At 57.6% G+C, this 26,000-nt stretch overlaps 1 protein-coding gene across 1 annotated transcript; it reads left to right on the top strand.

Moving 5' to 3' along the window:
- The first annotated feature begins 282 nt into the window (after positions 1-282).
- On the top strand, positions 283-22,509 carry GRK2 (G protein-coupled receptor kinase 2). The gene is made up of 21 exons (XM_030561038.1): positions 283-1,061; positions 6,822-6,898; positions 8,511-8,584; positions 8,761-8,862; positions 9,288-9,362; positions 9,983-10,044; positions 10,407-10,458; positions 12,267-12,358; positions 13,192-13,291; positions 13,809-13,887; positions 14,255-14,385; positions 16,709-16,803; positions 17,109-17,216; positions 17,330-17,396; positions 17,863-17,963; positions 18,356-18,422; positions 18,534-18,629; positions 19,275-19,437; positions 19,769-19,905; positions 20,016-20,129; positions 20,560-22,509. The coding sequence occupies exons 1-21, from the start codon at positions 949-951 to the stop codon at positions 20,722-20,724; spliced, it is 2,070 nt and encodes a 689-aa protein (XP_030416898.1). The 5' UTR covers positions 283-948; the 3' UTR covers positions 20,725-22,509.
- Positions 22,510-26,000: the final 3,491 nt, after the last annotated feature.

The following is a 26,000-nucleotide window of genomic DNA, read 5'->3' as shown; positions in this document are numbered from 1 at the left end:
TTCTTGAGGGCCTTTAGATGCTACTGTAAGCTCCCTCCTACTATCCCGCAGGTGTGCAGGCCGATTGGCGCCAGGTGCATGCAGGGGACCGGAGAGGCACTTCGGTTGTGCATGGGTGACACCTGACACACAGGCATGCTGGAACCTTGCTTCAGCCAACCTGCCCCCATTGCACGCACTGCGATCACCCGAGCCTAAAACGCAGTGTGGGTGGGCGAAGGGCTAACACAAAACCTCCAGAGGGCAGCGTTCAATCTTTTGCCTCCCTTTTTCAGGGCACTGTTGCTTTAAGCTGCAGCCGGAGAGAGACCTAAGCTAGCCTGTGCTGTAGCCAGTGTGGCGACCAGGCAGGGCAGGAGGAAGCATTGCGGAACCTGTCGATCCTGCCTCTCTCTCTTTTAATGACCTAGTAACCTGACATTTTATCGGATTGTTATTTTTGCGGTGGCTTTGGCACAGGTTTTTTTTCTTCCCCTCCAACGCTCGTGCCCCTTTCCTGGCACTCCCCTCGGCTGGCCCTGCCCGTTGCTTGCACCAGCAGATCCACACACAGACACACAACTCAAAAACCGAAGCAGTTGTCAAGGGAGTCGGAGACAAATAAACCCTTAGCCGCATCCACTGCAAGGCAGGCCCGCCTCTCCTGCAAACACGCACAGCGCCTCAGAGAGGAAGGGGAGCCGCTAGCAGAGGAGGTGAAGCCGATCTGAAATAAGGAAGAAGTGGAAGGGGCTGTAGCTGAAAGGCATCATGTGGATCTGTTGGTGAAAGGGGTGGGGGAACAACACCCCCCCCCTCTTTTTCCCACCCCAACCCCTCCGGCATCTAGAGGGGCAGAGAGGGAGCTCGGTCGGCCGTTGAGGACGGAGACTCAAAAAATTAATAATCTCTTAAGGTATTTAAAAAACAAGGGGCAGGGGAGGAGAAGAGAGAAGATTGCCTGGCAAGATGGCCGACTTGGAAGCGGTGCTAGCGGATGTGAGCTACTTGATGGCTATGGAGAAAAGCAAATCCACCCCTGCAGCCCGGGCCAGCAAGAAGATCCTGTTACCTGAGCCCAGGTGAGCTGGGGGCAGGTGTGGGGCAGCCCGGCTGGGCCTTGCTGGCCCTTTGGTTGGAAATGGACCCCCACCCCCATAGCTCCCTGCAAGGTGTCTTGACCCGAGCAGAGTGGGTGCCCCGGGTTGGGCATGGGGGCAGCGAAGTGGCATGGTTCTGTGAGTGTGTGTTGGGGGGAGCTGTGTGTTACTGGGGGAGACTGGCACACTCTGCCCTGTCCAGGTTGTGTCTTCCTGATTGTTTTCCCCCCTGTAGCCTGGATAGTTTTCCATTATTCTGTTTTCTTCCAGGCTCCTATGTCTTGCTGTCCAACACCTGGGAGATGGGAGAGGAGGGTCTGAGTTGACACCCTCCCCACCCCCTTTAAAATCCAGAGACCCTTCCCAACACCACCACTCCCTCCCCTTTGTATCTGTCGGTTCCCAGCACCAGGGCTGTGATCTCCCTGTGCTTGGGAGGCTCTGAAGAACAGCCCCTGTGTGCCCAACATGATCCTGGCAGATCGGATGCACTGTATCTGCCATGGGCTGATCCGCACAGCTGACTACATGCGGGCATGCATTAGACACAACGGTGCAGCAGGGCTGCACTAGCGCCTGTCTAATGGTTGTGAGAGACACGCAGCAGGGTTCGAGATGCAATCTGTGCTAAGGATCATCTGTGCCCAGCACCCTACTTCCAACCCCATGTGCAATATCCATGCTATTTAACGAGCTAGTGGCACTTAACAAGTGCTTGGGGATCAGGGTAGCCTGTGGCGCAACAGACGTACGATAGCATGTGTGGCACCTTTTTTGGCCTTTGCCAATGCCAGGCATCAACCTGGCTTCAGGGAGAATGGGGCAGAGAAAGTCATCGAAATGCAGCTGGCTCTGGGGTGGGAGGGGAGAGCTGCAGAGTGAAGAGCCTAGGGCTGAGCCCCTCTTCGGCTGATTTCCTGTTCTCATGGGCTGTAGATAGGACAGCCCTCTGCCCCAGCACAAAGCAGGACCCATGGAGGCCCCCATCCCCACCAGTCCCTACTCTTCACCCCCTTCCCTTCCAGCAAAGACCCTGGCCTTGCGCTGCCTGTCTGGGGCTGCAGGGCGAGGCAGAGGGGAGCTCAGAGTCAGGGCTCCTCACTGAGCACAGAGCAATGACAGTTAAGGCCCAGGTTGGGTGGGGGGTTGACTTGGCCAGAAGTGACACTTGGGAGCAGAGGGGAAGCTGGGGCAGCACGGGGCTTGGTCTGTGTGGCGGGCAGGGGCCTGGTACTGCCTGGCAGTCACACAGGCCTAGGCTACTGGTGTGAAGCTGTGAGTTTCCACCCTCATGAGCACATGTGTGAGAGCATCCATCCCCCGCCTGCTGAGCTCCCTCTGCTCCCATGGCCTGGGGGGAGCAGGCCCTAGGGCTAGCCAAGCTCCAGTCCCCTGTCTCCAGCTTCTCCAAAGTGGGCAGGTGCCCATGGGGATGGTAGGGAGACCCTTTTTAGCTAGGAGTCCCTAGAAGCACCAGAGGCTGCCTGGACTCTAGATTTCTCTGTGCTGGGCCCATGGGGGGCTGCGGCTGGATGGGGCCCCCTGCCCTGCTCCCTAAAGCCAGTCCTGTCTGACCCCAGACCCTTACTTAGCTGAAGATTCCCCCACCCCAACTACGCTGCCCCATGTTACTGTGTGGGAGCAGGGTAGGCCTTGTGAGGACTGGGCCTCTGTGCTGGGGTGCAGTAGGGGCAGGGAGGGGCCAGGCCTGTGTCCCGGGGTGCAGTGGGGGTGGGGAGGGGCCAGGCCTGTGTGCTGGGGGGTGTGGGGAGCAGAGGCGTTTTCCGTAGCTGTGATAAGATGTCTGGGATGGTAGCCTAGGGCCCCCCCTGTCCTGGAGAGGAGTTACAGCTAGGCTTTACCCAGATGCCCCCTCTGGGGAGGGCTGTGGGCAGAGACTGCTGCTGAGTCTTGGCACTGCAGGGCGCTGGCTCCCTGCGCTGCCCTACCCCTACATGGGACGGCAGTCCCAGTGATGCATAGTGCCCTTACTGTGGGGAATGGACCTGGGGAGGTGTTGGGGGCTGACCATCTTTGTGCACCGGGGAGCTTTAAGGGGTGGGGTGGGGAATGGATCTCTGGGGGAGATGTGCGGGGGGGGGGTGTCTTCTATGTGGAGGTAACTTTGGATTTGTAAAGTGGATGGGGGGGCTGGGTGAATGAGGGGTGAATTAGGGGCTAGGGGCCCCTTCCCTTTGATCCCCACAGTGCCCTCCTCTTGTGTTTTCCCTGGAAGCCTCTGGTGGCTCACACCTGGGCCGGGCCAGGCCAGCCCAGCCCTCCTTCCCCTGCATCCCACCAGCCAGGCCTGTGGGAAAGTCACTGCCAGCTGCTGCCTCGTGCCTGGACTCTTAGGGGATGGCACAGGGGCCAGGGACTAGCAGGGGTGTGAGGGGGAGGGGCATGATGGGTCCCACCATGCCGAACCAGCTGTGACCCCATGGGGACCAGGAATTTGGTTGAGAGGGCTGTGCTGCCTCACGTCCAATCTGGCTGTGGAGTGGAGAAGGGGGTGCAGGGGCTTCTGTGTGACATCCCCCCACACATCTACACCTGCCCAGTTACCCTACCCTGCTCCCTCACCCCCTTTAGGTTTGGGCTCACACTGGCCACAGAGGTGCTGGGTGGGGTGGGGGGAGAGTCGAGCCTCCTGCCCCCCAGACACTCCTCCCCCCCATAGGACCCTGCCAGAGAGGTTCCTCTTTTTTGCCTGCCCCTCCAGATTGATTTGGAGAGGCTAGAGACGAAAATCCTGGAGCCACAGCCAATCAGGGAAACAGAACCCTGCGCCATGCTGGCATTGCTCACAGCAGCCACGGGCATGCAGCAGGGCACTGCCTGGTGCGTCTGGGCGGGGAGCCCAGGGCAAGGGTAGCAGGGGGCAGTAGGCTGGGACTGAAGGACATTGACGGAGCTCAGGGAGGAGCCCAAAGCTGGGATAGCAGAGGGGCTGCGAGGTGGGATGGAGGGGCAGCGGCAGAGCTATGCGGGAGAGGCCAGGGCTGGGCTGGTCTCTCCCAGGTTTCTGGGTTGGGATTGAGGGGAGATCTGCTGGGAGATTGGCAATAACTGTGAATGACACATCAAGCCCGGAGCTCCTGCTGCAGGGAGGTATTGAAATGTCTTGACAGAGCGAGTCTTTAAGGATCAGACTGGGGCCAGAACTGAAATGTGGCTCCCAGGGACGCCCCCCCCATTGTGCCAAGGCTGAGGTCCTCCTCTATCATCGAGGGAACCTCTGCCCCCTGGCCCAGCCTTGGGGAAGGTTCCTCCCATCTTCCCATTAGCCTGCAGGATAGGGGAGAGTTTTCAGTTCCAGGGTTTGGTGAATTTTCCCAAGACCCTGAGACCTGGGAAGCTGGAAAGATGAGGGGCCGAGTCCCCTTGGATGTCCAGTAAGGGGACGAGGCCAGAGGGCAGCAGTGCAGTTGATTGGGGCTGATCAGTGTTGGGACCAGGTTTCCATTCTCTTTGGTGTCATCAACAGTAGCCTCAGGGCTGCTCCAGTACCTCACAGGGCCTTGACACCAGCTCTGGCCACACCCTCAAAAACCCAGCAGAGATACACGCCACCTCACACCACCCGCCACCCCAGGCCAAAGGAGCCCTTGGCTGCCCCAGCACAAAAGGCCTGGCCAGTGCAAGCACCTGGCCTTAGTTCTTTGGCCCATGGTCTGTTAAAAGGTCAGAGTGCTGCTGCCCTTGGCAGGGCCAGGGGAGGATGGCACCTTCACGGGCAGGGATTCACAGGTCAGCAGGGACCTTCAGAAAGGCCTGTAGCCATACGGGCATGTCCAGAGCAGGGGTCCATCTAGCCCAGTATCCCATCTCCAACAATGCTCACGTCTGGCTGCTTCGTGGGGAGGTGCAAGGAGCCTCCTAGTGGGCAGTTCTGCACCAGAGCTTTCACTTTTATCTCCCTTTCAGTAGCCATTAGGAGGCCTCAGCTGCAGCCAGGGCCATGCTGTGCCAGGCGCTGCATGGACATTTGGTGAGAGAGCCCCTGCTCTAAAGAGCTCAGTCTGCATAGACCTGGCAGACCATGCCAGGGTAGTCATCCCTGCTGTACCAATGGAGAATTCAGGCACCAAGAGATGACAGTCTCACAGAGTGTCTGCCACAGAGCCAGGAATAGAATCCCAGCCCACTGTACTCTAACCACTAGACCCCACTCTCCTCCCAGAGGTTGAAGGGAATAAAGTAGTCCTGCTCTGAGCCCCCCCTCCCCAGCTCTAATGACTGGACCCCACACCCCTCCCAGAGAACCCAGGAGTCCTGCACAGCTTAAGTTCTTCTGTTTGCCCTGAGCACTGTCAGGCCCTATTTGTGCAGATCCAGGAGGAGGATGTTGCAAACCTCCACCCCGTCCTGTGGGTGGGAATGGAGGCAGCAGCCTCCCTCCATCTCCAAGACACCAGACTTGACTTTTCTTGTGGTCTGAGATGTTCCTTGTGCCACAAGGCCTGGTGTCTTCCTGCTCAGGTCTGCCGGGTGCCAGCTGCTGTCTTGCAATGGCGTTCATGCCCCTTGGGGAGCTGCCCATGGATACGCTGGGCAGGTGGGATGTTCTCTAAGATGAGATTTTGGTGGCCTGGTCAAGCATCGTAGAAGCACCAGCTGGATCCTGGTGGGCTTTAAGACTTCAGGGCAGAGCTGCTGAGCCCCACAGGACTCCGGCCACTCTCACCCAGCCATGGCAGAGGTCTCTGGCCCAAGCCCTGCAGGGACCAGCTGGATTAAAGGACATTACACAGCCTGCAGCTCTGGCTTGGCTGGGCTGGGCCTCATGTTGAACTCAAGGAACCTGGCCTGACTCAGTGGCCATGCCGCTAAAAGAGAGAGTGGCTCAGGTGTTAAGCTGCGAGGCAGGAGACCTGCTTTCAATTCCTTCCTCCTCCCTGTGTGATCTTGGGCACGTCACTCAGCTGCTCTCTGCTTTAGTGTCCCCATCTGGAACATGAGGCTACCAGCACTTCCCTCCCTCCCACGGGCATTGGGACACTAAATCCATTAAAGATCATGAGGCTCTCACCTGGAGCAGTGATGGGGGCCAGATGAGCACGAGACAGATGGAAAACAATGGAGTTATGCTGGAGATCTGGACCCAGTTCCGGCACTGCTCAAAAACAAACCGTGATGCAGCCAGTTCACATGTCAGCATCAAGAGGCAGCGGGGGCTGGTGGGTGGGGCTGGGTGACCTTGGGCGAGTCCCTTCCTGTCTCTGTGACTCAGTTTCTGTTCCTGGCCTTTGTCCTATGTAGCTGAATTGGGAGATCCTAAGGGTGGAGGGCATTTATTTCAAGAGTGTACTGTGCCTGGCACGATGGGGCTCTGGTCTCAACTAGGGCCTTTGATGACTACTTAATGGATGTGCTAGTGAGTGACTGATGGTGCCATGTGGCTGTTGTTTAAACAAACAAGGAAATTTTCACCTAAAAAACTTGGTGAAACTATAGCTGGAGGCAGCTACTGAAGGGAGGGAAGAGTCTTAAAGGGAGCTGGAATTTAACAAACTAATAAATATTGGAACATCAAAGAAGGTTCAGTTCAGGGGGGAAAGCATATATTAAGAACCCCAACATGGGAAAGCGTGAGGCTGCGGTGAGGAGATGCCTGTTCTGACACCCCCAGGCATGTAGATCCAAAATCCAAATGGGCTCAGGTGGTTTCTGCTGGGGGAGGGAACAGGAGTGAGGGGTGAGTATCCCAATTAATCTCCTGTGTGCTGCGTCTCTTGCCAGCATCCGCAGCGTCATGCAGAAATACCTGGAGGACCGGGGCGAAGTGACCTTTGACAAGATCTTTTTTCAGAAGATCGGTGAGTGGAGGGAGTGGGGGTGAAGTGCTGCAGAGGATGCACAGACACGCATACAGATACACCCATGCACATCCCCCTCTCCCCAGGCAGGCCCTTGGTGTAACTGTGTGTCTGGGAGGGTTAGGATTGAGGGACAACAGCAGAACTGTTGGAGAGAGCCCAGCACTGGACTAATGGGGGCTGCGGCTTGGGACTGAAGGGCACCACTAGAGCTGTGGAGGCACTGTGCTCACACCTATCCCCAAGGCTGGCCGTGCTCCTTGCTCCACAGCTCCAGCTCGGGAGAAGGCAAGAGGCAGGCTGTGAACACGGATGGAGAGTGCTGAAGCGCAAGAGGAAATTCTCCTTCCTCTTTGTGTGGCTTGGGCAGTTCCCATCGCCCAGGCCCAGGCCCAGATCCCTCTCCTGGGTCTCTGGCTGGTGCAGGAGGCATGGACTGGAAAAGGGGGGGCACTTGGTGAAATTTTCCAGTTGGGGGGGAGAATCCCAGGGTGGGGGTTGGAGGGAAGGGTCAGGTGGTGACCCCAATCAGGTAGTGAGCCGGGAGAAGGGTGGGTTTGGGATCGGGGGGTGGGTTTGTTGGATGGGTAGAGCTGTGTGACGGGGTGGGGGTTGAGGATGTCATGTTTTGGTGGGGGCTGAGAGGAGGCTGGTGTTCCCCAGTGGGTTTGGGTTTGGAGTTGGTGTTGGGGGCTGGAGTGGGGTTGGATGGGGGTTTGGAATCCAGAGTCCTCCTAGTCAGTTGGGGCTTCCTGGGAGTGGAGAGTACGTGGTGGGTTGCGATCTCTTGGGTGGTGGCGTCAGGATTGGGAGGGGGGAGGAGTCCCCAGTGGGCTGGGTTTGTGAGGGGGATTGGGTCTCTGGTGGGTGGGGATCCATGGGGGAAGGTCAAAAATGGAGATTGCCAGGGGGCTTGGAGATAGGGGTCAGGATCCACTAGTCAGGCAGGGGCTTCTAAGCGGCTGGGGGTCCCCAGTGGTTTTTCTCCCCGGGCCTCCTGGCTGGCGTGGTGGGACACTTCCCCTTTCTGCCATTGGTAGCTAACGGCCTCCAGCAGGAAGCCCCTGTCACTTCCTTCCCCGCCCACGCTGGCGTTTGTGGTTTCCGCGCCAATACGCCACACGCTCCCCTGCCTCCTCCCCTGCGCTCCCCTGCCTGCTCCACACTGCCTGGCCTCTTGCCCAACTAACCCTGTGAACTGCAGCCTACCCAGCGGGGTGGGAGCTGGCAGCACCTGGAGCCGTTTAACCGCAGGGCCCCCAGGGCTAGGATGGAGCCACCTGGAGAGCCTTGTGGCCCAGCCTGGCTCTGGGGAGAGGCCTGATGCTACTGTCCCATTGTGGGGAATCAGCCCTCTCTGGTGGTGACCACGCTAGGGGTGCTGGGCAGAAAATAGCCCACTGTTGCTACCACTGGTATAGACAGGAGCTGGATCTGAGGGAATCAGGAGGGATTACATGACTCAGGAGTGCAGGGAATGGGACTTGGGGCCTTTGCCTCTAGAGGGCGCTGGCTACTATCCAGCCCCAGGATGTGGGGCTGGCTGGCTGGCTCTGGAGATTAGGGGCTAGGTTCAGGGCTCTGGGGCCCTGACTCTCTCCCTGTTTCCCAGGGTACCTGCTGTTCCGGGATTTCTGCCTGAATCAGGTGGAGGAGGCCAAGCCACTCGTGGAGTTCTATGAAGAGGTGAGGCCTTGGGGTTTCCCTGTCCCCACATAGTAGGGAAGGGAAGGGGTAAATTCCCATCCTGTGGGGTGTTAGGGTGGCTGCTGGAAGGCTCCCCTGCCCTCTGGGGTGTTGGAGGCTCCAAGCCATGGCTTTGCAGCCTGCCCCACGGTGACACTGCGCCCCCTGCCTCCCAGATTAAGAAATATGAGAAGCTGGACTCGGAGGAGGATCGAGCCGCCAAGAGCCGCCAGATTTTTGACCAGTACATCATGAAGGAGCTGCTGTCCTGCTCCCATGTGAGTGCGCCACCCCAGGGGGGACCCAGAAACTGCCATAGACCTTGCCCGGTGGGGACACCACAAAAACCACCACAGACCTTGCCTGAGGGAGAATACAGACCCTGCCCAGGGGGACCCCAGAAATCTCCAGAAGGGACTCCCAAGACCTTCAGGAACTCTGCCTCACAGGTCATCCTGAAGCAGTCACAGACCCTGTCCCGGATAGGGACCCTACATTGCTCCCCCAGCCCTCCCATCCTGGCATGAGAGTTGGATTTCTCCTTGTTCATACAGTCCAGGGTCTCCCCTGGTGCCCTAGCCCTGCCCTGTGGGCTACCGTGGGGTGGGGGTGGGGGTAATCCAGCCCACAGACCTGCCCTGACCACCCAAGAGGGGTTGTGAGGGCCATACAGGTTTTCATTTCTCCACTGCTTTCTCCACAGCCCTTCTCCAAGAGTGCCACAGAGCATGTGCAGAGCCGGCTCAGCAAGAAGCAGGTGCCACCAGACCTATTCCAGGTGTGTGTCCCCACCCCCCATCTCCCTACCAACCCCACAGGGACAGCCCCACAGGCCCCTGAGGTGCCAGGCCAGCCCCTCTAGCCCCAGGGCCCCTTTGGTGCTGAGCCAGCCCCATGGGCCCTTCTATCTCCAGATCCCCCCTACAGTGCTGGAGCAGGCCCACAGGCCGCTCTGGCACTGGATTCCCCCCTTCGGTGCCGAGTCAGCCCTTTGGGCCCCTCTAGGATAGCACTGCATCAATCAGTCCCATGGGTCCACCTAGCGCAATATTTCCTCCCCAGCTGCACCAGATCAAAGCAGTGAGCCCCTCTAGCCTGGTCTCCTACCCTTTCCTTATGCTGTGTGGGAGGGGGTTGCTGTTGGGGATGGGTAAGGGGGGTGGGGCTGCCCTGGCGGCTGGGGGAGGGAGAGATACTAAAAAGCTCTGATGCAGGGGAGAGCAGGGGGGTTGACAGTCCCCAAGAAAAGAGTGGCCCATCCCACTTCCCCTGGGGGAGCAGGCCCCAGTACGGGTAGGATAGGGGAAAGGAATTTCCTGGCATGGCCCATCCCGGTGGGGGTGGGTGGTGTTCCCTGCTGATTCCTTTCTTCCCTGCCTGACCCCCATGTCTCCCCAGCCGTACATTGAGGAGATCTGCCAGAACCTGCATGGGGCCATCTTCCAGAAATTCATCGAGAGGTAAGAGGAGCCGCGTGCTGTGGGGGCTGGCTGGGGGCATCTCTGTTGGGGTCTGGAGGTTCTCTTTCTGCAGGGACCAGGCAGGCGGGGAATGGGAAGGTCTCTGCATAGGACTGAGGGAGTTTCTCTGGTTGGGGGGATGAGCAACCTCTCTCTGCAGGGGTCTCTCTGGGAGGAGGTATGGCGTGTCTTTCTGTAGGCCTATGGGGGTCTCTCTGGGTGAGAGGGATGGGTGGTCTTGCTGCAGGGCTATGTGGGGGCAGTCTCTGTGTGGCTGGGGTGATGGGGTCTCTGCAGGCCCATGGGTAGGTCTCTCTGTGGGGGCCTCTATAGTTTTTTCACCTCTTTCTGTTTTGTTGTAGCGACAAATTCACCCGCTTCTGCCAGTGGAAGAACGTGGAGCTGAACATCCATGTGAGTGTCTCCCAGGGCATAAGAACGGCCACACTGGGTCAGACAAGTGGTCATCTAGCCCATTATTATGTCTGCAGACAGTGGCCAGTGCCAGGTACTTCAGAGAGAATTAACAGAACAGGGCAGTTTTCCAGTGAGCCATCCTCTGTCATCCAGTCCCAGGTTCTGGCAAACAGAGGTTCAGGGACACCCAGAGCAGGGGATCCTGGCAAAGAGTTCCACAGGCTGTGCGTTGTGTGAAGCACTTCCTTATGTTTTTTAAAACCTGCTGCCTAGTAATTTCACTGGGTGACCACTGGTTCTTGTCTTATATGAAGGGGTAAATAACACTTCCTTATTTGCTTTCTCCACACCAGTCATGATTTAATAGGCCACCAGCATGTCCCTTCTTAGTCGTATCTTTTCTAAGCTGAACAGTCCCAGTCATTTTAATTTCTCCTCTTATGGAAGCTCTTCCAGACCTCTCATCATTTTTGTTGCCCTTCTTTGAGCTTTTTCCGGTTCTAACTTACAATTTTTGGGTTGGGGTGACCAGAACTGCACTCAGTATTGAGTGTGGGCACACCATGTATTTATAGAGTGGCAGGTTCTATCTGGGGGAGCCTGGCCTGAGCAAGGGAGGGGGCTGTAGTCCATCTTGGGAGGCTTGGCCTGGGAGGGTTGGCGGTTTGTATTTGGGAGGTAGGCTTGTCTGGAACTGCATCCCCTTGCCCGGCACAGCGATCCCCACTGCCCAGCTCCCTATGGAGCCCTGGGGTCCCAACCTAACCCTACTGCTATCAAATCATCCTACCCCCTGGGGCTATGCTCATTGTGGGGGAGACTGGGGGGGAGCAGTAGCTGTGGGGCAGGGGCCTTAAACACATAGGAGAGGAAGGTGTCCCAGGGTGAAGGGATGAGTTTGGGGGGTGTCACCTTTAAGACTATTCCCAGTGCCCTCCTTTAACATCACCCCACCCTGGGATCTGTCCCACACCCTCCTATTCTCTGCCTGGCCCTGAGGGCAAGGGGTCTCCTCAGCCCTGCCACACTGCGAGCTGGGGCTCCGTGGTTTGTCTTGTGTGAGCCCCAAAATTCAGATGCAGGTTGAAATCCAAGGTGCCCCTTCCCCTCCCCCAGGGCTTACGGAGAGACAGGGATCTCTGATGGGGAGGGGTATCATAGTCAGGAGCTGGAGGGATATTGGTTGGGTTTCGGGGGGGGGTAATATCTGCTGGGATGGGGAGTGCTGGAGCTGAGGGGGCTGGAGCTGTGACAGCGAGGGAGAGTTGTGGTGGTTCCGGGGGCAAGGGAGGATACTAGTGGTGCTGGTGTTGCCCTGCCCATGACAGGCAGAGGGAAGGTTTCCCCTCAATTCTACAATGAAAGTGCTTGCATCGGTGGGAATGGCCAGGGAACAGGTGCTATTGTTCTGATGAATAGTTGTCATTGTGCTGGGTGCTCTGCATACATGCACACACAGAGAAAACCTGGGCCTGCCCCCCGCTCCCCCCCCCCCAAATATACAATCCAGACATAGGACGGATTATTCTCCCTGCTTTGTATCTGGGGAAACTGAGGCACAAATGGGGTGTGGGGGAGAGAGTGACTTGCTCCACATCACCCAGGGAGTCAGTGGCAGAAATGGGAACTGAATCAAGGAGTTCTAAGTCTGAGACCTTAATGCCAAGCCCAGCCTCTCGCTCCCTGCCTAGGCATGGGGTGCTCTGAGAGCCCATGCTGCACTGTGTGATGTGCCATGAATTTGTGACAGTACAATACAATTAATGTCTGGATTCCTCCCCGCTCTCCCCTTGCCGTGGGTCCAGCTGACCATGAATGACTTCAGCGTGCACCGGATCATCGGCCGCGGCGGCTTCGGAGAGGTGTACGGTTGCCGGAAAGCGGACACGGGCAAAATGTAATTAGCCAACACCGGGGGTGAGGCCCCTGGGGAGATGAACTGCGCAGGATATCTTCTGGGATTCCCCTGGGGGTGGAGTATTATAGCTGGGAGGTGGAGGGATATCTGCTAGGAATTGGTGGGGGCGGGGCAGGAGTGGTATTATACTTGGGAGGTGGAAGGATATCTGCTAGGATTGTCTAGGCATTGGGGTTGGGGATATTATAGCCAGGAGGCAGAGGGTTATCTGCTGGGAATCTGGGGAGTGCGTGTGTATTATAGCCAGGGGAGACAGGGATCTCTGATGGGGAGGGGTATTATAGTCAGGAGCTGGAGGGATATCGGTTGGGTTTCGGGAGAGTAATATCTGCTGGGATGGGGAATGCTGGAGCTGAGGGGGCTGGAGCTGTGAGAGCGAGGGAGAGTTGTGGTGGTTCTGGGGGCAAGGGAGGATACCAGTGGTGCTGGTGTTGCCCTGCCCATGACAGGCTGAGGAATACCTTCAATGAGAAGGCAGGTACTGTGGAAGTAGGAGAGATGAAAAAATACTTGTCATTACTGAAGTTGCCATGACCATGGGAAAGGCAGGGTTGTTGTTTTATTTGGGGTGGGGGGGGGGGAAGGGATTGCCATAGTCACAGGAGGTGGAGGGATACCAGGGTGAAGGATGTTGGGATTTGCTGTGGGAGGTGGAGGGATACCAGGGGCAACAGGCATGGAGATTTGCCATGGGAGGCGGAAGGATACTGGGGTGAGGGAATTTGCTGTGGGAGGCAGGGGCGGACGGATGAGGAGTATGGAGATTTGCTTTGGGGATAGCAGCAGGGATTATTTTCTCTCTCTTGGGGCAGGTATGCCATGAAATGTCTGGACAAGAAGCGCATTAAGATGAAGCAGGGGGAGACTCTGGCCCTAAATGAGCGCATCATGCTGTCTCTCGTCAGCACCGGGGTGAGAACAGCTCTCCACATTCCAGGCACTGCAGCCATGGGGCCTGCCTGACCATGCCAGCCTTGCCACAGGGCATACACGGGGTGGGGGGTGCGTCAGAACAGGGCAAGCCTGATCTAAGGTAAAGGAGGGACCTGGGTCTGGGGACAGCAGTGGAGGAAGTTAGCACAGGGGAGGGCAGGAGTGAGTGTGCTCAGAGCAAGGAAGGTGCAGGTGAGTGGTCGGAAGCACATGGGGGGGACAGAGAGTTTGAGAGGGCAACACGTAAGGGGTGGGAGCACACACAGAGAGGATTGAAGAGGGGTGGGGGCAGCACGTGGGGTAATGTGGAGGGAGGGGGAATCTATGGGAGGGCGGTGCAAGGGGGCATGTAGGGGGCAGCATGTAGGGAGAAGTGTGGAGGAGGGATGGAGCATGTGGGGGGGTGGATCACATTGTGGGGGAGGGGAGCCTGTGGTGGTGCAGATTCTGGGGTTCCCTCTTTTGGTGGGTGACTCATCTCGCCCTTTCACACCAGGACTGCCCCTTCATCGTGTGTATGTCCTACGCCTTCCATACCCCTGACAAACTCAGCTTCATTCTGGACCTGATGAATGGTGAGAACCCTCTGCTATTTTTGGGGAACCCCCCAGCCTCCACACTGCCTCCCCTTACAATTAATAATACGCCCAGTCTCAAGCTAGGCGCCACTGTCTGGTGCTGCACTCGCTTAGTGAGATAGTGCATGCCCAAAGGGCTTGCTGACCACACAGGCAAAGAGTGGGAGGGGAACCGGGGCATGAAGCGGGGATGTGATTTGCCCAAGGAGCTTGTGGTAGGGCTGGGGATTGAACCCAGGAGTTATAGCTCGTAGCCTGGTGTTCTAGCCACTAGGCAACACTGCCATCCCCTGCATGGCCCACACTGTCTTTCCTGTGGGGCAGGGCCTTGTGTTGACCAGGATGTTGGCTGTCTCTCATGCAGGGGGCGATTTGCATTACCACCTGTCTCAGCACGGGGTCTTTTCCGAGGCCGAGATGCGCTTCTACGCTGCCGAGATCATCCTGGGCCTGGAGCACATGCACAACCGTTTTGTGGTGTACCGGGACCTCAAGGTAGCCCCCCCCCTCCACCATGGAGGGGTGTCTCCCACCCTCCCACACCAGGACCTCAAGGTAATCCCATCCCTTCCTGGAGCCCTGCCCCATCCCACCATGGGTGTCCCCTCTTCCCACACTGGGATCTCAAGGTAACCCTTCCTCCTCCCACCTTGGTTGTCCATCCTCCTACACCAGGACCTCTGTCACACTGACAGAGTTCACGATCTCAGGGCAGAGACCCATGGGGGGTGGGGATGTTCTATAATTACGTTTCACCAATCCCGTAAACAACTGTGAACTCCTAAAGCACTATACCAGTCTTACCATAGAGTCACAGCCAGTCCCTTTGGGCATCCCAGTCTATGTTGCCTCCATGCCAGCTGGACTTAGTGATGGTTCATTGCTATACACCAAAGCTCACAAAATATTCAGGTTGCTTCTAGTCCCGAGAGATCAGACACTTCCCCCAAGTCAATCTGTACCTCAGATCTCACACCAAAGACACCACCTGTAGCCAGTCCTATAGTAAATGAACTAAGGATTTATTAACTAGGAAAAAGAAATGAGCAAGTTACTTACAGATTAAAGCAGGCAGACATGTATACATCAATGAGTTGCAGTCTGTGGTTCCAAAAGCTAACAGAGATGTAGTAATCTGTGAGCTCTGAATGTCTTTTAGGGTGTCACGGAGTCACCGGGCGATGCTCTGGAACTGCTCCCCACCAAGCCAGTCAGGACTTTGGGGAGCCTCCTCTCCCTTGGAGCAGACTTGTTCAGGGCAAAACGCTCACACAGCTTCACCTTCTGGGTCTCTCCTTGGAGCATTCAGCATCCTCTGCCCCTCCGTGCACTTCCCACAGCGAGTCCACCCCAACGGGGTCCTGGGGAAGCCACCGGGTTCTGCACCCCCACTTTGCAGTCAGACGTGACTCTCAGCCAGCCAGTAAAACAGAGGTTTATTCGATGACAGGAACAGGGTCTAAAACAGAGCTTGTAGGTACAGAGAACCGGACCCCTCGGCTGGGTCCATTCTGGGGGGCAGTGAGCCAGACCCCCAGGTCTGCCCTCCACCCTTGACCCCAGCCAGCTCCAGACTAACAACCCCTCCCTCAGCCCCTCCTCTCTGCTCAGCTCCTTTCCCGGGCCAGGAGGTCACCTGATCCCTTTGTCTCCAACACCTTCAGCTGGCACCTTTGCAGAGGAGGGGCCCAGGCCACCAGTTGCTAGGAGACAAGAGTGTCAGGCATTTAGGTGCACTGGCCCTTTGCTCTGCCAGATACTTAAGAACTGCCATGGGGACACTGAGGCACCAACACAGTATTCAGAGAAAACATTAAGAACATTCCCAGTTCATCACATCGGGCTAACCCAGATTGACCCTGGGGATCTCTGCTTCTGTTTCCTAGCTCCAGTCCTGTGAAAGGCCAAACAGCAAAGAGATCAAAAATGTTCATGTCTGCTATCTTTATTTTCTTCTTCCAGAATTCAGGCTGATAGGATGAGCCTTTTGCACATAGCTTGTACAGGGGCAAGTAGCAGTCTTTGTATTGTGATGTCCCAAAGTGAGCCATTTAGTTTTGATAGCCCTTCCTGATGGGCCTTTCATAGTGATTTAGCATTTTGCACTACACAAAGTTTTGTTCTTGTCTGGTGAGTTACATGGTTCAGAGCAAAAATTTTATAGCTCTACAGCAAACACTTACGTTTCACCTGACAACGTGGGATACAGACGTTATAAGCAGGATTAATACATGTAGCAACATACAAGCATTTCATGAAGTCTAAATACATTTTTATAAGCCCGGCACCTGTCTGACCCATACTGACACACAGGTGAGCTGGACAGATTTCCAACAATGAATATATCTGTGCTCGGCTGAGGCCTAAAGCTTTGGCAAGAGCCGGCACCTGGTTTGCCAGCATCACACCCTCCTCCTCCCACCACTGGTACCTCCCATTCTCCCACACCTGGACCTTAAGGTAAACCTGCCCTGTCCCGGAGTCCCACCCCTTCCACCACGGGGGTTCCTCCATGCTAGGGCCTCAGGGTAACCTTGCCTGCTCCCTCCTGGGTTTCCTACCTGCTCAGCCCCTATGGGGGGTGGTGCTTGGAGATCTCAGGGTGAGAGCAGAGCCCCCATTCCAGGACCCCACCTCCATGGTTGGTGAAGTTAAGGGAAGAATGGCAGGAGTGAGGGACTGGCTTTGCCCAGCTCCCACCTGCTGGCTTCCCTTCCATTTGCAGAGCATTTCAGATGCTGCATTTCCCCTCCATCCCCAACCTGGGTCTCCCCGTCCCATCACCCCAGCTCATGGGGCTGGTCTCCTCTCTCTGCAGCCCGCAAACATCCTGCTGGATGAGTTCGGTCACGTCAGGATCTCGGACCTGGGACTGGCCTGTGATTTCTCCAAGAAGAAGCCTCATGCCAGTGTGTGAGTGTCCAGGAGCTCCCTTCATAGTTAGTGCCCCCTGCCCACTCCCTATAGTGCCCCAAGCTGGGAGAGGCTGGGGCTGGAGTAGCTTGGAGCTTGCTTCACAGCCAGTGCTCCTGCCCTGCCCCCTGCAGCGCCTCCTGCTGGGAGAGGTTGGGTTTGTAGTGGTTCAGTGATGGCTCTTTGGCGCCTCCTGCAGGGAGAGTATGGCACTGCAGTTCTTGGGCTGGCCATGACTCTGTTGCACTCTGACCCCCTTCTCTGTCTGTCTGTCTGTCTGTCTCTGCCCCCTCATGCTCCCACAGTGGCACACATGGGTACATGGCACCAGAGGTGCTGCAGAAGGGTGTGGCGTATGACAGCAGTGCTGACTGGTTCTCCCTGGGCTGCATGCTCTTCAAGCTGCTGAGGGGGTGAGTGAGCAAGCGATCTTGGGGGAAGGAGGAGGTGCATGTGGGACAGAGGCACCCGTGGGGCAGGGGTGTGGCTGGGCAGCATCTGACCACCCTCTCCCCTCCCATCGCAGGCACAGCCCCTTCCGGCAGCACAAGACCAAGGACAAGCATGAGATTGACCGCATGACCCTGACCATGGTGAGTGGGGAAGCTCTGGCGAGAGGATAAGATGCAGACAGGATCTCTGCCCTCCTCAGGGCTGCATGGAGAAAGGGCCCTGACCCATCTGCACAAGCCAGTGTTCTGTCGCTCCGGGCCAGGAACAGCTCTGCTCTTCAGCTCTGAGCCTCTTGTACCTGCCGCTCATCCCTCTGGTCGTCAGCCAGTGCCCTGCCTAGCCCAACCATACACACCCCACTCCAGGGACCCGAGCCCGGCCCCGCCCTTCAGCCCCTGAGCAAAGTGGAGCTCCAGTGTGGCTGTGTGGATGAGACTGCCCCCTGCTGGCTTGGATTTTGTGTGTGTGTGTGCACACGTGTGCACACAGCTGCCCCCTGCTGGCTGGTTTTGGAACTGCGGTGTCCCTCCAGCCCCAGGAAGGGTCTGTCCCCATTAGATTGGCCCCACTCCATAAGATAATCCTCTCCTCTCCCCTCCCCCACAGCCTGTAGAGTTGCCTGACTCCTTCTCACCTCAGCTGCGCTCCCTGCTGGAAGGACTGCTTCAAAGAGACGTCAACCGGAGGCTGGGCTGCATGGGGCATGGGTGAGTCCATGACTGGGGAGCAGGGGTGCTTTGCCACATCCTGGGGACCCAGCAGGCATGTGGCAGGAGCCAGCCCAGGAAGGATGGGTGCATTGGTCTACCATCCCCCAAATGGAAGAGACCCATCCCTCAGCCTGAGTGGCGCTGTTTGCATAGGACCTACAGAAATACAGTCACTGTGTTATTAGAACAGGTAGCTCCAGAGCTCCCCCTGCTGGCGTGGAAGCCCCATCTCTCCCTGCCTCTACCCCCATGTTCCAGTCCTTCCCCTGCTAGAATTGGACCCCTTGGCTCCAGCATAGGTTGCAGCATCCTTTGCCCCTCATATGGGGGGCCAGAGGGACCCTCAGGCAGCTCTGCTGACCCACCTCGTCCCTGGTCTTCCTCCCCAGGGCACAAGAGGTGAAGGAAGATCCCTTCTTCCAGAGCCTGGACTGGCAGATGGTTTTCCTACAGAAGGTAAGTGGGGTGGGTAGGGAGAGCGGCTGGGAAAGGAGAGGGACAAGGGCATATGGCGGGTGCTGCTGTCCTGTCCCCCCAAGTTCTCTAATGCCTCTCCTGACCCCGCAGTACCCACCACCCCTGATCCCGCCACGTGGGGAGGTGAACGCGGCCGACGCCTTCGACATCGGATCTTTCGATGAAGAGGACACAAAAGGCATTAAGGTACCAGAGGGACCTCACGCAGATTATCACAGCTCCCCCGGCTGGAAAGGGTGGGGCCGGGCCATGCGGGCTCCCATCCCCTCTCCCAGCACGAGCCCAGACCTGCTGCGGCTGGGGGAGAGGCACCTCTCCCCACACAGCCTAGATGCTGCTGCAGGAAGAGAGAGCTGAGGAGAGTCATCTCTCCCTGCCGTAGCCACGGGCAACCTGCACCCCAAACCTCTCATCCTTGACCCCACCCTAGAGTGTGTACCCCCAGCCGGAGCCTTTCTGCACCCCAACCCTCTGCCCCAGTCCTGGCCCCTCATCCCGAGCCCTCTCCTCCCCTCCCTCGCACCTCAATCCGCTGCCCCAGCCCCACCACATGAATTTTGTTATGTGCACCAATATTCATTCTGCACATGCGTGGGAAAAATTAGAGGGGGAACATTGCCTCCCACCTGGCCCTTCACTCTCTCTCTGAGCCTCAGTTACCTATTGTGGAGGGAGAGGAGGCCCCTTCACCTTCCCACAAACTGCCCCCCCCCCACAAGCCTTTCCCCCAGAGAGCTTGATGCTAGGAGAGGGTGTGGGGGATACCCAGCCACCCAGGTTTGGGGAGCCCCCAGCTACCTGCCCACCTACTGTCTTTCTGTCTGTCCCCAGCTGTTGGACAGCGACCAAGAGCTGTACCGCAACTTTCCGCTCACCATCTCGGAGCGCTGGCAGCAGGAGGTGACGGAGACTGTCTTCGACGCCGTCAATGCGGAGACCGACAAGCTGGAGACCCGCAAGAAGGCCAAGAACAAGCAGCTGGGCCACGAGGAGGGTGAGTGGGGGAGCTCACTCCCCACGGTGCCCCCTGCTGGGAGATCCATCCTCCAGCAGGGCCTACCCTGCTCCCTACAGTGTCCCCTGGCTGCTGGGAGCTTTCCCACATGGCCAGCCGCACTCACTACCGCTCCCCACCTTCCCTACAGCCAACCCTCCTCCCTATAGTGTGCCCCACTGGGGGAGGCTGAGGGTGGAGTAGCTGGAAGTGCCCCCACAGCCAGCATTCCTGCCCTGCTTCCCACAGCGCCCCCTGCAGGCACTTCCCTGTGTGTTGACAGCTGGCTGGTGCTGATATCTGACTCTCTCTCTGTCTCTCCTTGGCACAGACTACGCCCTGGGCAAGGACTGCATCATGCACGGCTACATGTCCAAGATGGGCAACCCCTTCCTGACGCCATGGCAGCGGCGATACTTCTACCTGTTCCCCAACCGGCTGGAGTGGCGAGGGGAGGGCGAGTCCCCGGTAGGGAGCTGAGGGCAGGGCCTAGGGTCCTGGGGACAGGGGTTCGTGGTGGTGTTGGTGGGAGAAGCCATGGTCTCTCTCTGATGCCCCTGGTGCTCTGACCCCTGCAGCAATCCCTGCTCACCATGGAGGAGATCCAGTCTGTGGAGGACACTCAGATTAAGGAGCGCAAATGCATCCTTCTCAAGACCCGGGAGCACAGGCAGCTCATCCTGCAGTGTGATGTGAGTGTGCCCCCTCCCCTGCCACCGGTACCCTCTACTGGGCCAGGGCTGTGCCATGTCTCTGCTCCCCCGCTTCTCCCCCCATCCTGCTTGTCCACTCCCTGGGACTGCTCCTTTCCCGTCCCCATGGTTAATAATGCATCCTGTCTGTGAGCCCAGACCTCTCAGTGGTGCTCCTGTGGCTGACCCCTGACCCCTCTGTGGTGCTCCTGTGGCTGACCCTGGCAGTGACTCCTGACCCCTCTGGTGCTCCCGTGGCTAACCCCGCCTCCCCAAGCTGTGATCTCTGACCCCTCTGTGGTGCTTCTGTGGCTAATCCTACTCTCTCAGCTGTGATCTCTGACCCCTCTGTGGTGCTCCTGTGGCTGACCGCTGACCTCTCCGTGGTGCTCCCATGGCTAACCCCACCCCCCACCCTGTCACCCGGCAGAGTGACCCTGAGCTGGTGCAGTGGAAGAAGGAGCTGCGCGATGCCTACCATGAAGCCCAGCAGCTTCTGCAGCGGGTGCCCAAGATGAAGAACAAGCCACGCTCGCCCATAGTGGAGCTCAGCAAGGTGCCACTGCTGCAGCGCTCCAGTGCCAATGGCCTCTGACCCCCACGCCCTCCCTTCTCCCCCGGCTTTAATTTATTGGGTTGGGTTTTACTCGCACCCCCAGCGGAACCGTAACTGTTAATTTGCTGATCCTTGTGACTCCCGCCCTGCCCCCTGCTGGAAGGGGCTGGGCATCTGGAGGGGTGGGGCAGACTCTCCCTTCCCCTCATTTGGGGATGGATCCTGCCTTCTGGATCCATTTCTCCCCTCCTTCCCATCTCAGCTCATGGGGCAGGGGCCATGTTGGCCCTGCCCCAGCAGGATGGGGGATGCGAGGATCACAGGGAGGAACTTCCTCTTTGGCACTTAACTTCCTGCTTTCTCTCTCCATTATCAAATCGCTGCTGGTGCTGGAGAGCTCTGCTGGAGTAGGGGGAGGCAGCACATGGCCCAGATCCCTGGCACACTAAAGGGCTCTGCCAGCGGTGGGGTTGTGGCCTAGGGCATGCCCTTCCCAGCCTGTAGAATGCAGTGAGCATTGGGGAATGGGGGACAGGCCTTGCCTCCAGTCCCTTCTCCATGGGTTCCCAGCTCTTACTGGAAGGGATTCCAGCCCCAGCAATGCTGTCCCATGGCTGAGGACCCATGGTGCCATGCGAGAGCCTTGTGGCTCAGGATTGTCCAGGGGCTCAAAGGGGTGGGGGTTGGGTGTGGGAGGAGCTTCACTGCCTGGCAGGATCAGGCTGGAGGGCCACCGACTCCAAGAGGAAGAGTCCCATTAGGAATGAACAATGAATTTTCTGATGGAGGCAAACACCCGTGCCTCCACCGCCCAGCAGCCTCTCCCATGCCGACAGCCCCCAGCCCTGGGCTTCTGCCCCCACTGTGCCATTCCCCCTCAGTCCTGACCCCACAGCCCTACCCTCCCCGCTATTGCATTGCTGGGATGCCTGTCCCCAGAGTATTTATAATAAATTGTGCCAAATAGCAAGGTGCCAGTCCCTGACCTGGCAGACCTGGGCAACTTGTTTCACCCATGAGCAATGCCAAACCCGAGTCTGTGCAGGTGGAAGTGCCCCCATTGGGCCTCATCTCTGCCCTCCCAGGGAGACAGGCACTTTGCTGGGCCCTAGCTTTGGGGCACCTGGGCCTTGTGCCAAAGGAGAAGGAAGAGTTGCCTGATGCCAGTGCTGTCAGGCTGGCTGGGGTGGGGGCCGAGCTTTGCGTGGAGGGGTTGTTGCTCAGCTAGCCAGGGGGCCAGTGCCAACACCAGGTGCTATGTGTCTTGAGTGTTGGCCCTGCTGCCCCCTTCCATCCATAGCCCCCTGTATTATCACTCCAGCCAGACACCCCACTCTTCTCCCCTCCCCCATTCAGTGTTATAACCTAACCCCCCCACTCCACCCCAGGGCAGGAGGCTCGTCGGGTGACTTAACCCTGGGTTCCTTTCTACCCCCTCCATGGCGGGGTAGGAGACAGGGCAGGGTATGGGGGGAGCATTTGGCAAGGGGAGTGGGGAAAGGGTCTCCCTTCCCCTGTTCCCCTACATCTCCATGGTCTCCCAGCCCCAAACCGCATGTGAACCTGGCTGTGTGCTGCATGTGCCCCCCTCCCCAACCACGTGTGATGAGTTCTGCCCATTCTGCCAATGGCTCTTTTTTTTTCCCCCTTGGGGGGGTGATTTTCTTTGGGGGGGGTGCCCCTCGCAGTGTCTGTAAATATTGATTTCTGGTCCGTCTCTTCTCGGGGTTATTAATTTTTTGGCCGATTTTTGAATGTGATTTTAATGAGTGGAGAGGAAAAAAAGATAACTGAGTTTTTATAATAAAAAAGTGAAAAAATGGGGTTCTGCCTGTGGCAGCCGGCCTGCGGGATGGGCTGGGATGGGGCAACTCAGAGCTGGGGACCCTACCCCTTCTGGCAGCCTCCTAGACAGGGGTCACAGGGAATTCTGCTCCACGGGGGTGGTACACAATGGGGGACTCAGCTGGGAGATCCTGGGCCTTGGGCCAGGGGGCAGAAAGGGTTGTGGAGGGCTCAGTTGGGGGATCCTGGGCCACGGGGTTGTATGTGGAGGAGGGTACATGCTAGGGGATCCAGTGCTTTCAGTGCTGAGCCACAGCTCCCCCAGCCCTGCTCCCCAGATCTGCCAATGCATCCCTTCCCCCTATCAGTTTTGGTTCCCCTCTGCTGGGCGTTGTGGTTGTATCATAGTCACCCCCCCCCAAGGCAGCTGTTTCTGGGCTACAGGAGCAACCCCCTGCCCACCCAATCTAGGCCCTGCTCCTGGTCTCAGAAAAGGGTCCCCAGTCCCGGAAAAGAGCCCTGTGTTTCTGCTGGGTAGGCTCAAAGCCAGTTGGGTCCCAGGGGCACCCACTCTGTGCCCACCTCCCCCAGCAACCCGGAGCCAGCTCCACCTTGGTTTGCAAAGTACCCAGTGGCTAATGAGCTGGCAGCGAACTGTTGCCATGGCCCACGCCTGGCTGGAATGGGAACTGCAGGGCTGTGTGTCTCCCTGTTCTCCCCATGCTCCAGGCCTGTGTTTGCTTCAGAAGCTGCTGGGCCCTTGTCCTGCCACCATTCCCTCCCCAGGGATTTGCTTCAAGGCAAACAATGGTTCCAAGATGCTGAATGGGGGAGGGAGGTTCCACCTGAGAGGTGGATTTAACCAGCTGTAATAGAACAAGGCAACAGCCAGGCAGTGTTAGCCCCTTCTCCAGCTCAGGCAGCTGGCAGCACCTGCCCCAGGGCAAAGCAGACAGTCAGGGCTGGCTCCAAATGCTCGGGGGGGGGCGCAGTGGAAGTGTGCTCCAATGCCAGGGCCTGGCACTAGGAGGTGCTGTGCTGAAGGGAGCAGGGTAGGGACTCAGTAGAGGACATTGTGTCTGTCCCCTTGCAGTCAGTGCTGACCCTAATGTACCTGTAGGGTGCTGTGCTGTGGGGGTGAGGTCTTTCTCATGCCTAGCCAATCTGTGCCTTGTGCCCCTTGTGGTGGGTAAAGATCCCTGGCATGTTTGGGGAGAAGCAAGTTCATCATCCTGGCTTCCCGGCCAGCTTGACTGACTCCAGCCTGCCTCCCTGCATTCCTTCGTTGGCATTCCCCATGATTCACTATCACTGCCTTTCCTAACCTCTTATTATCCCTGCAGAAGGTGGTGCCCTGTACCCTGTGGGGGGGCACCTCCCCAGATCCAGATGCCTTTGTGCCAAACCAGCTCTGCCTGCAAACAGGAAGCACAGATGGCAGCAGTGCTTGCATCACAGCAGCCAACCTTGCCTCCCTGAGATTCTCCAAGCTGGACTGAAGCAGCCAGGGTGCCCAGAGTAGCCAAGTCCTGGGCCTGCAGCAAACACAGGACCCCGAATGGGAAGATGCCTCAGCAAGCCCCCAGGCTAAGGTGTTGCATGGGTGGGAAGCAAACTGAGCAAAACTTGACCATTCCTGCTAGCCAGACTCTTGTGATGGATGTTGCTCTGGTCTTTTAAACAGCCACTATGGCACACCCCAGAGGTGACTGCATCTCATTGTTTAGTAATGCTTATATATATATGGCTGCTGCATCCCACCCCAGAGGTGGCTGCATCTCAGTGCTTGATAATATTTACATCTGCTGCTGCATCTCACCCCAGAGGTGGCTGCATCTTAGTGTTGGATATTATTTATATATGTGGCTGCATCTTAGTGCCTGGTTTTAGTTATATATACAGCCGCTGCATCCCACCCCAGAGATGGATGCATTGCAGAGCTTGGTGTTACTTATATAGAGAGCTGCTGCATCCCACTCCAGTGGTTGCAGCATCTCAGTGCTGGTTGACACAGATATGCTGCAGCTGCATCCCACCCCAGAGACACCTGCATCTCAGCACCAGGTGAGGAATCCCAGTGTAAACAGCTGTTGTGCCATGCCCCAGAAGAAGCTGCATCTTAGTGCTGCTGGATTAAGCAATTCCACCCTCATGCTATGTAGCTGGTTAAAGTACTTTTTGGTCAGCCAGGATGAACAGTGCTTCTAAAAGGGGATGAGCCAATTTGAGGCTGATTTCACTTGAAACTACATTCCACCTCTAGCCTCCCACCCTCCCAAAATACCCTTTGGCCTAGGGGAAGATGCACTAGACTGAGATCCAGGAGCTCAAATCTTGCCTCTTCCACTAACCTGTGTTAACCATTCCTATAACCCTAAGCAAGTCCCTGCCTCAGGGAGGCAGGTCTTAGCTCTCCCCCCACCCAGTGTTCCTGTGAGTTTTCACAAGTGACCATATAATAATAGAGCCTGTAGCAAAATGTTCCCACTCAAACGGGCAGCAGTAAGGCTGTAGGTATTTATTTGCATGGTAGTAGCACAGGAGCCCAGCAGGGGCCAGGACCCCTGTTGTGCTAGGTGCAATACACATTGAACACAGTCCCTGCCTCAAAGAGCTGACAGTCACAGGATACAGTGTCACATCCAGGGGAGGTGGCAGACCTGTGCTAGCCCTAACCTAGCCAGGGCAGGGAAGAAAAGCCATGAGAATATGACGGCAGCGGCTAGCCACCCCAATACCAGCCTGTTCGGGAGCCTGACTACAGGCTGCAGATGCCAAGAGTCCAGGCATGAACAAGCCTCCATGCATCTGAGGTGGGTTTTTACCCATGAAAACTTGTGCCCAAATAAATCCGATAGTCTTTAAGCTGCTTGTTTTTGTGGATACAGATTAATACAGCTACCCCTCTCATAAGAGTCCTGGCATTGCTAGTCATGCCCCCATGGCAATTGCACCTTCACCTTGGAATGTAGACGCACACACTGTGCTTCCACTATCACGGTCTTATCACAGGGGGCAGCAGAGCTCAGGTGACCTGTGGGGCAGGCAGGGCTAAAATGCCACAAGGGGGACAGTTAAGATGCAGGGGAGACAGGTGGCCCATGGAGGGAAGCAGTTAAAATGCCAGAGGTGGGCAGAGCTATGGTGGCTTCCGGGGAAGTGAACAGGGCTCAGATGTCCCAAAGGAGGGTAGTTAAGATGCAGGGGGCTGGGCTAAAATGCCCCAAGGAGGGCAGTTAATATTTGGCTGGGCAGGGCTGAGAGGCCCCGAGGGGAAGTAGTTAGAGTGCAGCGGGCAGGGCTGAGATGCCCCCGAGGGGCAATTAAGCTGGGGGGCAGGCGCGGGGCAGCGCCCCAGGCCGGTGCATGGCTCGGGCGGAGCTGGGGGGGCACCAGGGCCCAGCGAGGCCGCCCGGCGCGCTCCGCCCAGCGCCGCACCGCGCCGCGCTCCGCCCCGCCTCACCGCCCCCGGCCGCTGCAGCGATTCCGGGCCAGGCCCCGCGCCCGCCGTCCGGAGCCGCCAGCGCCGC

The sequence above is a fragment of the Gopherus evgoodei genome, chromosome 4, assembly GCF_007399415.2.
Source record: "Gopherus evgoodei ecotype Sinaloan lineage chromosome 4, rGopEvg1_v1.p, whole genome shotgun sequence".
NCBI classification, from domain to species: Eukaryota; Metazoa; Chordata; order Testudines; family Testudinidae; genus Gopherus; species Gopherus evgoodei.
Note: the sequence above shows the minus strand (reverse complement) of the source record. Positions and strands in the feature narration are given on the sequence as shown.

Bases quoted from the DNA above. Each gene is read 5' to 3' on its own strand.
- GRK2 (XM_030561038.1), top strand. From the start codon at position 949: ATGGCCGACTTGGAAGCGGTGCTAGCGGATGTGAGCTACTTGATGGCT. The intron at 9,363-9,982 runs GTGTGTGTCCCC...ATGTCTCCCCAG, and splicing joins TGCCACCAGACCTATTCCAG to CCGTACATTGAGGAGATCTG. The intron at 10,459-12,266 runs GTGAGTGTCTCC...CCGTGGGTCCAG, and splicing joins ACGTGGAGCTGAACATCCAT to CTGACCATGAATGACTTCAG.